The sequence below is a fragment of the Megascapheus bottae genome, chromosome 13 (genome assembly GCF_031878675.1).
Source record: "Megascapheus bottae isolate mThoBot1 chromosome 13, mThoBot2.hap1, whole genome shotgun sequence".
In the NCBI taxonomy this organism is placed as follows: Eukaryota; Metazoa; Chordata; class Mammalia; order Rodentia; family Geomyidae; genus Megascapheus; species Megascapheus bottae.
In genome coordinates this window covers 7,431,449-7,445,303 of record NC_143521.1, presented here as the reverse complement: position 1 = coordinate 7,445,303, position 13,855 = coordinate 7,431,449, and the positions used below count along the sequence as shown (strand labels likewise).

Below are 13,855 nucleotides of genomic sequence, written 5' to 3'. Positions count from 1 at the left end.
TCTTCCAGCCTAGGCGACCCAGGTTCAAAGGCCAACAGCCCCATGAGCCGTCGTACATAAAGGCAGCAGTGATGCTCACTTATATTCCTAGGATAATAAGCATTCCCATTAAACACGTGGTAAGTAGTCATCGAAAAGACTACGCCGCTCCAAACAAGGGCTACTGAAACTCTTCTGTGACCGTTCAAGGTTGGTGATTCACAGTGGACCGCACATTTCAGAAGGAGCCAGCCTTGGCAGAACAGCCTGAGAAGACTGGTCTCCAAAACCACCAGCTAAAACCCAGGCTGGAGGCATGGTTTCAAGAGGTAGAGGACCTGTTGTGGGCAAGAAATCTGAGCTACAGAAAAGCCCCTCACCCCCACCCCAAGTTCAAACCCTAGTACGAACAAGAGACAGAGACAGCGAGAGCCTCTGCGACCCCCTCGATGTCAGGAAGGGCCCTGGTCCCTGGTTTTTCCTCAAGGCAGACCTAATCTTGGCGCCTTCTGAAAAGCCGGCCTGTGGCTACAGAGCCGCTGGAGAGAAGCAAAGCCGGTTACAGCACCTCCGGCCAGGAAGGCCTCGCGAACCGGAGGCGGCGGCCGGGGGCCGGAATACCTGCACGGCGGGAAGCTGCGGCAGACGGAGGACCCGACGGCGGCGGAGGCCAGGGCCACCGAGAGAGACACGGCGGCGACGGCCCTTCCCAGGGAGCGCGCGGCCATGGGCGCCCGGCGCGGGCCTGCGTCCGGCCGCCGCCGCCGCCCCAGCCGGCTCCGGAGGACCCAGCAGGCTCGAGGGCCCGGCCGCGCTCCCGGCCCCAGAAAGGGGCTCGCTGGCCTTCCCTAACCACACGACACCGCCAGCCCTCAAAAACCACCGCCCGGCGCTCCGCCAGGCACGCAGCGGAAGTCCGCGGCGACCCTGAGCGCCCAGGGCACCGGGAACCCGGCCTCAGGGGCGAAGACGTTTTACGGCTGAACCGGCCGCAAAACGAAAGTCGCGCCGACTTGGTGGCACCTCGCTTTACGGACTTCCCAACCCGCGCAGGCGTACTCGCTAACCTCCCAGTCTTGGCACCAGTAGAGGGACCAGGTGAAGAGCTTCTCCAGTAGGAAAGGAGGTATGGAAACAAACAAACTCAAAAGGGAGAGAAGAGAGGTGATTTGAGAGACATTTGAGGGGTTTTTCACGACCTGAAGAGACTATAAAACCAAACCTGTCCTGAGTAACTCATGGTTATAGGAAGAGATAGAAATGAGATCAACTACATGCATCTTAAAACGTTTCTCTCTCTTTTTTTTTTTAACCTGGGTCATTATATGTTATTGCTAATTTCAGGAGGCTTTACCTGGCTGTGGCTCTTGAAAACCTGTGGCATTGTAGGCAAGTTGTAAGATAGGCACAGCCTACATAACAAACTCCAGGCAAAAATTAGACATAGTTTCAGATACAGTGTGTCCAAACCAGAGTTTTAGGCTCCAGGATCAAACTTAAAGGGTTCCATATGTCAGGCAGCCATTCACCCCAACACACTAACTAAAGGTGAAAGAAAAAAGTTTCTTAGGGCATAATATGCCAGCAAGAAAAAAAAAACAAAAAAACGTTAGCCTATCTCCAGGGTACAATTATATGCCTTAGGCTTAAGTGGAAAAAGAATTGAGTTGTGCAGAGTTAGAGACTTAGTCATAGGAGTAGTCTAATGAATCATTTTCTGATTGCTGGGTTTAGAGGGGTTCTGGAGAAGTTACTGCTGTCTGGGGGGGGTGGTCAGTAAGAAAACCAATGTTGCCTGGTGTATAGTCCCTGCTGGAGGACGACTCCTTCATTCCTTCTAGTAAAGATATCACACCTAACCTTCCTGCATTCCAAGGTGTCTTACAAAATGCATGGCTCAGAACAAAGACAGTTACAAAGATGAGAGATTTTTTTCTTTTTTGCCAAACTTCTCTCCCACTTTTAATTAATTCAGGGAATCGGTGCTTTTCAGCAAATGTTTCTTCACTACCCGTTACAAATCCAAGTTACCAAATGCTTTCTTTTATTAAACTTTCATTGTTGAAAATGTATAAACTTCTGATTTACAGTTCACTCTTTTAACAGTATGCTACAGACATAATGTAAAACAACCATTTCAAAAGTCAAATTAATCACATTTTAACAGCCACTGTCCAGAAAACTGCAGAACTGTGGGTTAAAATGACTCTGCAGATCTCCACACTGACACTTGACTATACAGTACTAGCAATGCTTCCACACCTGTCTTTGGGATGACCCAAGACTTCCTTAAAATGCCTGCCTGAAAAAGCTCAAAGTCCAAACAGTTTACTCCTTTGTACAGCCAAAACCTGGTGGTAGGCAATAATTAGCCCCTTAATGGCTCTTAGAACAGGTAGTTTAGAGTAATAAATTTTGTTCTTTTATATGTAAGTCTACTACTCATACGCTGTTTCTTGGACAACTTAGAAATGCAAATGCCCAGGGAAATAATTCACACTAATGAGAAGTGGATGCCTCGCTTCAACTTGATATAGTGCCTCCTATCATAAAGATAGAGCTTGTCTCTGGATGAATGCCAATCAAATTCAGATAAACCCATCATGAACATGTACACACACACACACACACACACACACACACGCACGCACGCACGCACGCACACACACACACACACACACACACACACACACCTGGGTAGGAAAGTCCATGAGACTCTTATCTCCAATTACCAAAAGAAAAAACAAAACAGCTGGAAATGAAACTGTGTCGCATGTGGCAGACCTACTCCTGAGCAAAAAAGCTCAGGTACAGTGCTCAGGCCTTGAGTTCAAGTTCCAGGACTGGCATAAGGAAGAAAACAGAAGAAAAGAAAAGAGAGAAATAAAAGTAGAAAGAAGGAGGGAAAAAAGAAGAATTTTAAGAATGTTTGGGTTAATTATTAAGCATCAAATGAAATCTATGCCATTATTTGAGACTATCTTCTTATAGATTAGTGTTCTAAAATGTAAAAACAGTTGAAGATGTTTCAAAATATTTAGGATGATTCCTAACAGCATAGACTTCATACTAAGAAGACAAAAACCATTTTATAATTCCCTGCAATATCCGCTGGTTTAACCCAGTCAAGCTACAATCTTAATTTCATTTTTTTCCAGTAAAAATGGGTTTTTTGTTTTTGTTTGCTGATTTCCAAGTGCTTACATCATTAAATGGACTGCTACAGGAAAAGGAAAAACAAATTTACACACTAGGCTTTATTTCCTCTTAATCCAAGGTTTGATCCACTTTCTATTATACACACATGGGTACAGAACAAAAGGTTTCATGTTTCAGCAAGGACTCTCCTGATGAATGTGGAAAGCACATGGCTTAGGCATAAGCAAGGAGTTTGGGGTACGTACTTTTGTGATGTTGTTTAGAGTGCACTTAAAGTTGTTCCCCGCCATGGTAATTTTTTTAATGTGGCAAAAGGATGTGAGTTAAATCACCTAGAGTATCTGCCACAGCAAGCAAATTACTTGATGTAAGTGGCTTATGCCTACTCTGGTTCATTCACAAATTGATTCTGGAGGATGAGACCAAGCAAATCAACATGTCAACCACCATATCAATGGCTTGAGTATTTATGCTACCCTGCATTATGTAGCTGACTTTGCACAGTGGCTATCTGTTGCTTCTCTGGGGCACAACATGGGAATGGGGAGGGACACACAGGGCCAGCCTATAGCCCCCCGGAGCCGAGCAAGATGGTAAGTATCCATGACCCAGCCCTCCCCCAATTACTGGGGAAGAAAAAAACCCACACTGAGCCAGGAGCAGTGTTAAACCATGAAAACGCATCAGATCTCTCCGCTGATCTCTGCTGATCTCTCTTTATTGCATTAGTCAATTAGTTATATACTGTTGGGGTAAGAGAAGGTGGAACTGGGAAGCTAGCCAATAGGAAGAGGGCCACCGTGCTACCACTACGGGTCTGGGGCAGACTTTTAGGTACTGGGCTGGACAAGTGCAGAAAAGCCCCAGAGACCTGCGCTGCTGCGAGACCCGAGCAGCTGCGGGGGGGCTCAGTCGAGTCACGTACACAGAGATGCCTTAAGAGAGGTATGCAAGGAGCGAATGCCTGGCCAAAGCCCTTCAATGGCCGCTGAGCCAGAATCAGGCCTCAGAAATGAAGGTCGGTCCCCAACAGCTATCCATCTGTTACTGCATTATCCCATCGTCAGGGAGGAAAGGTGATGCAAAGAAGAAATACATAACAGAAGGTCACATGCATTGAAAACATTCAAATGAGTGCAATAACAATGAGCTATCTCACATAACCCTAACAGCAATGCCACAGTCAAGATTCAGCAGAGTTTAATATGGCTAATATAGTTCAGAATTATTTCTAATGCTATATTCTCTTCTACTGTTCTCCATTTTTCTTTTTCTACATACTCTTATTATTAAGAAGTTATACAATAGCATTCCAATTAATAAAGCAGTTACTGAATACAATGTGTCTTGATCAGTGTCACTTCTTTTAATCCCTCCCAACTCAGGCCTTCCTTAAATCTTGTAGGATATATTTTGATGTATTTTCTTCTTTCCTTCCTTCTGTTCATTTGTCCTGCTGCTGTCTTAGTTGACCAATCTGAGTCTCACCCAGCTACATATCTTGCTAATGCTGTTTCTGCCTACTTTGTCTTAGAATGTTTACAAATGCAATTTAACACTCCTATGTCCTGTTCTAATGCTTGCTCTTCTTCCTAGTCCCAGTTTGAATTGTGGTGTTTGATTAATTAATAAAGCATGGGAAAACAAAAGGAAATATTATAAACATCCAGCATATTTTCATAAATTTATGCCTTCACTGGTGCTGACATTTATCTCCATTTTCAAGAACAGGAAACTAAAGAGGTAATCAAAGCTGTCTTTAAAGATGTTGAGTTATTCCTGGGGATCTACCCAGAACATCACAAGGCAGAATACCATAATGACACTTGCACATCCATATTCATCGCTGTACTATTCTCAATAGCTAAGATATGGAAATGTCTCAGAAGCTCTACAATAGCTGAGTGGATGCAAAAAAAAATGTAGTACCTATATACACTGGACTTTTACACAACCTTTAGAAAGAGAAACGTCATTTTCAGGGAAACAGGTAGACCTAGAACAAATCATGTTGAGGTAATCCAAGCTCAGACACATAAACAGCACATATTTTCTCTCATATGTGCAAGCTAGATTTAAAATTCCCAGGGACATGATAAACTATACAGGACTCTAGGCATTCGCACACAGTGAGACTGAGGGAGGATACTCTTTGGAGAGGACCACAAAGATACCAGGCCCATGTGCCTCTGATCATATAAAATAATATTGATCAACATGAATTCCTGGAAATTGAAACAAGAGGTTGGTTTTTTGTTTTTGTTTTTTTTTTCCAGTGTTGCTGTCTTTGTTTTCTTTTTGTCTGGTTTGTTCATTTACCTGTCACTGGGAGGGTAAGGAAGACACAGAAATGAAGGGACAAAGAGAGCAAATGCAGCAGTGGTACTACACACTGTATTGAAAATGAACTATACAGCTTGTAGGTGGGGATGGGAGGGATAAACCTGAAAGACTGAGGGAAGAGGTGAGAGTGCTCAAATATAAACAATCTTTACCTGACTTAAATAGCTAATCACTCTGCATATCACATTTATAATGATATTTTTAAAGATGCTGAGTTAATGAGGGGGAGGACTGTAAAACGAATTGGTGTATCTCAAGAATAAGGGACTGTATTTCAGTGAATGCCATCAAATATTTAAGTGCTAAGATTAAGCAATCTTTGCCATGAATAGAGGCATTTTAGCTCACTGTTTCCTGGCTGCCATGCTGTGAGCTGCTATCCTGTCACAATTTTCTCTGGCCTTGGACAGAAACACCAAAAACTATGAGCCTAAATGACACTTTTCTTAAGTTATTCAGGTTAGCAGAGCCATGACATAACTAACACAAGCCCAGCTCTCAATATTCTCTCTTCCTCCTCAGGACCTCTTTACATATTTTGGAGAAATATAAATGTTAAATAGGAACTTTTCAACTTGCAGTTCTTAGAACATGGTAAGCACATAAGAATGTTGTTTTGGCAGTTCTTCTTAGAAACCCCTGCATGCGTGCAATGCCATCTCCTCTACAGCTGCTCATTTGCCTTATTCTTTAGAGTCCACGGTGCCCTGTGTCCCTGGGGTGCAGAAGACAGCCCTAACAAACACAAAACAGAATCTGAAGGGTTTGGGGGAATGGAAGTTAAGTGAATGACAATCCTTCCCAAATCCTGGACCCTCCAACTACCCTGAAACAGAACATTTCAGTTTCTCTGGACCCTTCTGGCAGCTGTAGACAACCTCATAGCCCATAAGCCTTAGAAATCATTTGTTTCTTCTGATGACACACAGCAGGGGCAACAGAAAAGTACCAAGGAATACCTGATCCAGGGCCAGTCACTCATGACATCATCCTTCCTCCAGCCCCACCCATAGCATCATAGGGTTACTGGGTGCATCATTGGTCACGGTCTAGAATGGTGGTCACAATGGTTGGGTTGTACACAAAGCACAATTGGTTCGAGATCCAAGATCAAGAGCCAAGGCATATACCACAGCTCTTTTCTTATATGTGGAATCTAAAGATTTGGACTCAGGTTTTTTTGTCGCTTTTAGTAAAATATTAATTGGAGATCATTGTACAGTATGCCTTACACTCAGGAAGTGACCTGGTTCTGAGCTTCTTCAGGAGGGAAAAAACCCCGAGACCATCATTTCATGGGGATCCCATGTCTATCATAAGGGAGGAATATCTGAGCAGACCATCCTGGCTTTTTCACATTGACAAATATCCAATCTCTTACATGGGGGATGGTTTTATCCCCCCCAAATCCAGATGGGGCCCCTATCTTTGCCACAGAGGAGCGTAATACACACAGACCCTCCTGCTTGCTTACTGACACCAGCCAATTGGCCCACATAATACATTAAGAAGAGTGAAGAAAATCATGCCCTGGGGCTTATTTTCATGTGTGTCCTGAAGGGTCAGAATCTGCCTTGCTTACCAACATTGGCAAATATCCAGCCATCCCAAGACTTTGGATAGAGAAGATCAAACGCTGTAGAAAATCTCAGTTTTTGCCACTAAAGAAGCCATCCTCACAGGCCCTCATGGCTTGGGGATACTGACAAATCCCAAACCATCCTGTGTTTGCACACAATGGCAGATGGGATTCCCAGGGGAACATCTACTGGAGCTTGTGTTTTGGCCACAGAAAATAGTTATCTGTGTGGGCACTCTGCCAATACCCACACATAAAGATCCAACTCCATATAGTAGAAAGAGTCCCCCTCTAGTGGGTGGAGCCCCCCACAACCACCAGGTCTCCTGTGTTCTTTTTTTAATGTATTTTGTTGTTGGGGTAATTATAAAGGGGTTATGATTACATTCATCCAAAAGTGGGTGCATTACTTTTCAAACCTTGATACCCCAGCTCATGTTTTTTCCCCCTTTCCCTCCCCCCTTCCCTCTCCCAATCATCTCATGCAGTTACTGTATCTGGCTTTGCTATCTGGTATATTGTATATCCGCTTATTTGTTGATTTGAAATAGGGAAGGTAAGGGGGAAAACAGGGCTCCTATTTTGGCTTCAGGGCAGGAATATCTGTCAAAATCCTAGTGGATTTCTGATTTTTAAGAAAAGAACTTAAGTTCTTCTGAGGAGAAGATCAGACCCAGCACACTTCCCTCACACCCTCCCAAGGAGCGGGGATGATGACAGCATAATCTCTGAGGATACCCAACCATCATCTGGGGTTCAGATGCAGCTTATAACCACTGTGGCACCACTAAAGACAGGCAAAGTACCCACGTCTGCATCTCCTATACCCTTCACTGAAGGCAGGGACCTAGGTAACCTGGCTTTCAGGAAATACCCAGGAGCCAGAGACACTAAAGCAGGAAAGCCAAGATGTCCTCAGAGGTCTCCAAAACAATGCAATTTGGCCTGAGGCTCATCCCAGTCAGATTCCAGACATCCTGATGCCAGGCATAAGGTGACAGAAAGGACTAACATATCCCACCCCTGGCACACACAAAGACCAAGTAGGGGCAGAGAAAAGGGTGCAAGGTGTCCTCAATGCCTATTTTCTCTCTTCCTCTCTCTTATTTTTATTTTTTGCCATCCTGGGGCTTGAACTCAAGGCCTGGGCATTGTCCCTGAGCTTCTTTTGCCCAAGCTAACACTCTTACCACTTGAGCCACACCACCACTTCTGGCTTTTTCTGTGTATGTGGTACTGAGGAATCTATCCTGGTGCTTCATACATGCCAGACAAGCACTTTACCACTAAGCCACATTCTCAGCCTAACACTCGTTACCTTGATGACACAAATACTGAAAGAAGAAGCTTTTAAAATGTTTTTATTTTATTTATTGTATTTTGTTGTCTGGATAATGTATAGAGGGTTTGCAGTTACATTTGTCAGGTAATGGGTGCATTACTACTTGAACCTTGATACCCCTTCGCATGTTTTTGTCCAAGCTTTTATAAACATTTCAATATCCTATTGACAAAAAAATCTAATAACTTTCAAACAGTCGAGAGCAAAGTTGTTGGAAACACCACCATGAAAGCTAGTTTATCAACAGGTGATACTCAATTAGACAGGTCCTCCTCAAAGATTAAGAGGGTATCCTTTGATGTGAGCCTCCAAATAGCTAAGGCCAAGCCACTGAACCATAGCTAATCACAGTGCAAGGCAACATGACAGGAAGAAGAAAATTTAAAAAGGTAGAGATAAAAGAGATAAGAGGTGAGCATCTTGGTTCCCTAGGCTCTCTGGGACCTGGACCCCAAATTCCCACAAGCAACCATATTTATTTGAGTTCATACAGGGAAGTTACCATGAATACACACAAAACATAAACCATATATATTATAATCAGAGCTAAACCTGAGTTTTTAAGAGATACTGTTCCCTTATTCTTTTGAAATGGGATACTGCAGCCCAGATCAAGTCCAGACAGTGCAGTGATATGTTCAGCCCAAGATTAAGTTGTCAATGTCCTTGGCACAGCTGCCAGCCCATGGAAATGGGGTGAGGGAGGCCACCCAGTCTCCAGAGCTGTCTGTTTTAACCCTTTCATGGCCAGTTCTCAGCATCCTGAGTGCTGTTGAGGCAGAGTTCTGACTTCTCAAACCTTTTCCAGCTCAGCTTCAGAGATTCCTACACTGAACAACTGGCTGACAAGGAGGCAGTCAACCTTCTGAAATTGGGCAACATGGTGCTGAAAAACTCAAACCTCCAAACAGCAAAGGAAGAAACCTCTAACACCCAGGCTGCCCAAGATACTCTGGGAGCAGAGGACTTAAAGCCAGCTGAGACCACTTTGCTCAGCAAGAGCATGCAACCTGCAGCCATACCTGTGGACATCCAGGCTGCTGGAACTTATTCAACAGCCCAGGACACTGCAACGGGCCAGGCATTCGAGAGCACCAAGATCCTCGATCAAACTATTAGCCACACAAAATTAAAAAGCAAGCCCATTAGGCTCCTACCTGGTAGGGAAAAAAGAATTAACCCCTCCCACTGCCCTAAATGAATATAAGTATAGTAATGTAAGTCCCCAGTGTCAAGCCAATGGAATGTTGGCTGCCAGTGACAATCTGGAAACCAAAGAATCTATTTCAGTCATGGATGACTCAACAAAAAAACATGTGCAACAAACCCTGCACATTGGCCGAGTTAAACTTTTGCCGCCCATGTTTCAACCCAAAAAAATTAAAAGGAAGAAAGCAGCTGAGTGTGATCTGAAAATTATAGGCATCAATATCAATTATCCTTACGCACAGGTGGAAACACAACAAGAACTAATTAAGCCTCAACCCAATCAGCGTCAATGCCCACCACCTTCCCACAGTCTACATACCTCCACCTCAGGTGAACAACAAAATCCCTACCCATGTCTGGATTCTAACCCATACCCATCAAGTTCCCCACGAGTCAGAAAGGGTTGCCAAAGCAGAAAGATAAAAATAAATGCTACAAACTGCCCCAGTTGAACAACAACTTACAACAGAAGAGGTTGGAGGCACTAAGGAAAATATCTGTGTTGGAAAAACAAATTCTACTTCACTAGGTGCAACAAAGCAAGCAGATACAAAGAAACTTTATTAAGAGCTAGAACACATCCTTTCTGGAACATTTAGTTACAAGTAAGGAGTTCTACAGAAACAAAAAATTTCACCAGCCCCCAAAATAACCTTTTCATAAACAAAGTGATAGAAAATGACTCTAACATAAATATAAAGGAGAAACATATACTTTAAAGAACACTTAAAATTATGAAAGCTTACTGGTGAAGACAAACCAGTTACCAAAACCCTCTCAAACTTTTCAACTAATGGAAGTACCGAAAACTGACATACCTGTCACCGCATGAAAAAAGCAAGGGATGAAACACCTGCTAAGGAATGTGATGAACCTAAAGAAAAACTTGAACAGAGAAATATTTTGCACAAATAAGTGAATGAACTTGACACTATCCAGCTGAGAGACAACCACCATAAAAAGATAGAAGGTAAAAAACACCATTGTCAACAGAGATCTTATCAACATTTCCTATCAGATACCTAAGAGTAAACAGAAGCTGGATAGATAAGCCTATAGAGAAATTGGAGGAGAAACAAAAAGCAAACTTACAACAATAACAAAAGGAATGTGAATAAGAGACAAAAGAGACTGAAAAACTGGTAAGAGCATAATCAGACAATAGATGATGCTCCAAGCACCATAAGGGCCAATTAGAACACATCAAGAATAAAGCCAATGTATTTTCTAACACTACTTATGAACTACATGCATACTGCTAGGCTAGAATAACCAAGTCCCACCAGACTGATCTAGTGTTCCTCTGTATTTCATGAGGGTTGTTGGCTAGGCATTTGTGGGACTGTAAACCCTAGCTTGAGAATATGATCCAGTGTTTCAGAAATGATCTTGCATAAAAAGGCACAATCAGTTTTTCAGAAATTGTATATGATGGAAATTCAATATTAATTTCCATTTTAATTATAATATGTACATATATTTATAATTAGACTAGAAACAAATCTTGAGTGTGACTTCAGGTCCAGTATTAGTTTGTAGTGATATTTTTATACAATTTTGAGAAACTGAACAAAACAAAAACCTCAAAAATAATTTTCCAGAAATCATTTGTATGTGCACTGAGTTGCTTTACTTTTAGCAAATGATAATATAGTAATTATCATGTTCCCTATGTTTTCTGTACTACTTCCAAAAATTTGTAAGAACTGTAAAACATCCAGTGATATTTTTCCTTATGAATTCCAAAAAAAAAAACTGAACTAACACCAAATTCTACTTTGAGGTAATTTTAATTACAGCCTTTTAATATTTTTGGGTAATGCGTGCTGTTGTTTAAATTTTTATTAAAAATAATGTAAGACTTACGTTTATAATTTTAAAAAGAAAGGATCTCCCTAAATATGAGAATGAATCGCCTATGAGAGGAGGTATAGTAGGGATGGATGCAGGCAAGAGGAGAGAAGGCCTAGGGGAAGATCAAATCGAAAGCTCTGGAGGGAGTGGAGCAACTGGACCAAACCAAAGAACGCTAAGGAATATTGTGGAACCAGACTTCATAGTTTATTTGATAGGGGGGTAGGACTGTAACAAAGAAGACAAAGGCACAAAAGAAGACTGTAGAGTTTGTGTGCCAGGATAAAGTGACCAAAATGTGCTAATCAGTTTTCCAATGTTGGGAAAGCATCTGAGAAAACAGCTTAAGGAATGGAAAGCTTAATCTTGTTCTCTATTTCAGACAATAGTAAGAAGAGGGATGTGGCAGAACAAAGAGGAAAGGGAATAAGGAGAGGGGAGATAGAAAGGGGGCATAGAGAGGAAAGGGAAGGAGGGAGAACGAAGGAAAGGGAGGAAGAAGGGAGAAAAGGAAGAAGACAGGGAATGGGTAGGGAAAAAGAAGGAGGGAAGAAGGAAAAGGAAGCCCTTTCCCCCATTTATTTCATCTAGGCCCATGGGATGGTATCACCTCATCTGCAACAGGTTCTCCCCTCCTAATTACTCCTTATTGGAAACAACCTCGTAGACAACCCAGAGGCGTTCTTTCCTAGTCTTCTCAACTTAGTCTGATGAACCATGCAATCCACTCTTGTCAACATATGTCATTTAACCTGGGGAGACATTTGACACCTACCCCTCTTCCCAAGCTTACGTTTATCTCAGTGCAGAATGCATTCAGTTATTAACCAAGAGTCCATACAGTTGCACAGTTCCAGTATTGCTTCAAGTTCAAGATTTCTTCAGGGACTTGGGGCAAACTCTAGTCATGAGGCTCTGTGGAATCAAGAAGTAAGTTATAGATTTTCACTATAGAAATGCACATAACAAAAATTATCCCCAAAGTGGAGAGTTGTGATATGGAAAAAATGAAATCAAAGCAAGACTGAAAAGATAACAGGGCAAGCATTAAACAACTACATGTCTACAATCCAGAGCCTGTGATAGAGTCATGTAAGTTGCAAAGGCTCTGGGCAACCCTGTTCCCAAAATGTTGCCAGCTGCAGCCTACATGCTTGCTCTCTTCCTTCACCTCATACCACTCATTTTCTGTGGCTGACTTTCCCTGACAGGTGTTAACTTCGTGGATTTCCATTGCCCCTTCAGCTCCAACTACCTTTATATGTGGAGAGCACTTTGTGTCCTAACTCTTCTATGCAAATTTCTGCATGGCTAGCACAGTGAGGCCAATGCCAAGATCTACTGCAGCTCATGTACTAGCTGGGCCCTAGAAGATCATTGCGTTAGCTGTCCTGAGTGCCTTGATGGCCAATCAAATGAAATACTGCCCTATGCAGTCTTGTGTGAGCAGGGTGCTCCTCAACTCTCTGGAAAACATGCTCGTTTCAGTGAATTAAACCTTTTCAGCTTGAGCTTGTCTATGGGTGCAATCTCCACATTCACAGGATCCTCTTGACCTATCTTCCCTTCTGTGATGAAAAGTACTTGAGTTTCTTTTTAGTTCCATTAGTCTATCAACAGCCACTTTTCTTTGTTCCAACTTGTGTGCATGTGCCCTTTTCTCTTTTTGGTATTATCATGTGCATTATAAGTTTGGCTAAAAGCACCTAGCCATAACCATGCCACAGCCCTTTGTCTTGAAATTTCAAGACAAACTATCATATTACCTTGACTACCACCTTTTTGTTTACCCTCAGAAGCTAAGGACCTGGGCAAAATACAAACAAGCTTTTTCTAGTCTATAACATTCATAGCGTCTAATCCAATTCCCAATAGAGGCCTCATCCTCACAGGAGACCTTATTTGAACACCTGCTATCTGCATACCCCAACAGAATTGTCCATGAAGTTATACTTAAAGCATTTGAAAACTTTTTTTTTGCCAGTCCTGGGCTTGGGCTCAGGGACTGAGCACTGTCCCTGGATTTTCTCAAGGCTAGGGCTCTACCACTTGAGCCATAGCGCCACTTCTGGCTTTTTGCTATGTATGTGGTACTGAGGAATCAAACCTGAGTCTTTGTGCGTGCTAGGCAAGCACTCTACCACTAGGCCAAACTCCCGGGCCCCATTTGAAACCTTTTTAAACAGTGCCTAAAACATTTGCAAATTATGTTTGTAAAGGCTTCTAAATCACCTAAATCACACCATTGGGAATAGTAAGAGCAAAATGTTTATTCTCAGTACCAATTTTGTAGATTCGTAATTTTTCCTCTCACTGTAACAAATACATGGGAACAAGAAGCAGGAATTTTAATTTTTGCTCCTGTTTTCAGATCAGAGTCTAGTATGAGC

The 13,855-nt window shown here is 42.6% G+C and overlaps 1 protein-coding gene across 3 annotated transcripts in view; it reads right to left on the bottom strand.

The window, feature by feature from the left end:
• Nudt9 (nudix hydrolase 9) overlaps positions 1-7,132 on the bottom strand; it is a 31,770-nt gene extending 24,638 nt beyond the window's left edge. Inside the window, exon 1 of one of the 3 annotated variants that reach the window (XM_090343228.1) lies at positions 7,064-7,132. Coding sequence is in view for 1 of the 3 variants with exons in the window: in XM_090343226.1 (XP_090199352.1) it covers positions 601-707 (107 nt within the window). In the remaining 2 variants the exon portion in view is untranslated. Of the gene's footprint in view, positions 1-600; positions 949-6,440; positions 6,463-7,063 lie in introns of those variants that run through there. The other 2 variants (XM_090343227.1, XM_090343226.1) reach the window with 2 other exon arrangements.
• Between the last annotated feature and the right edge of the window lie 6,723 nt (positions 7,133-13,855).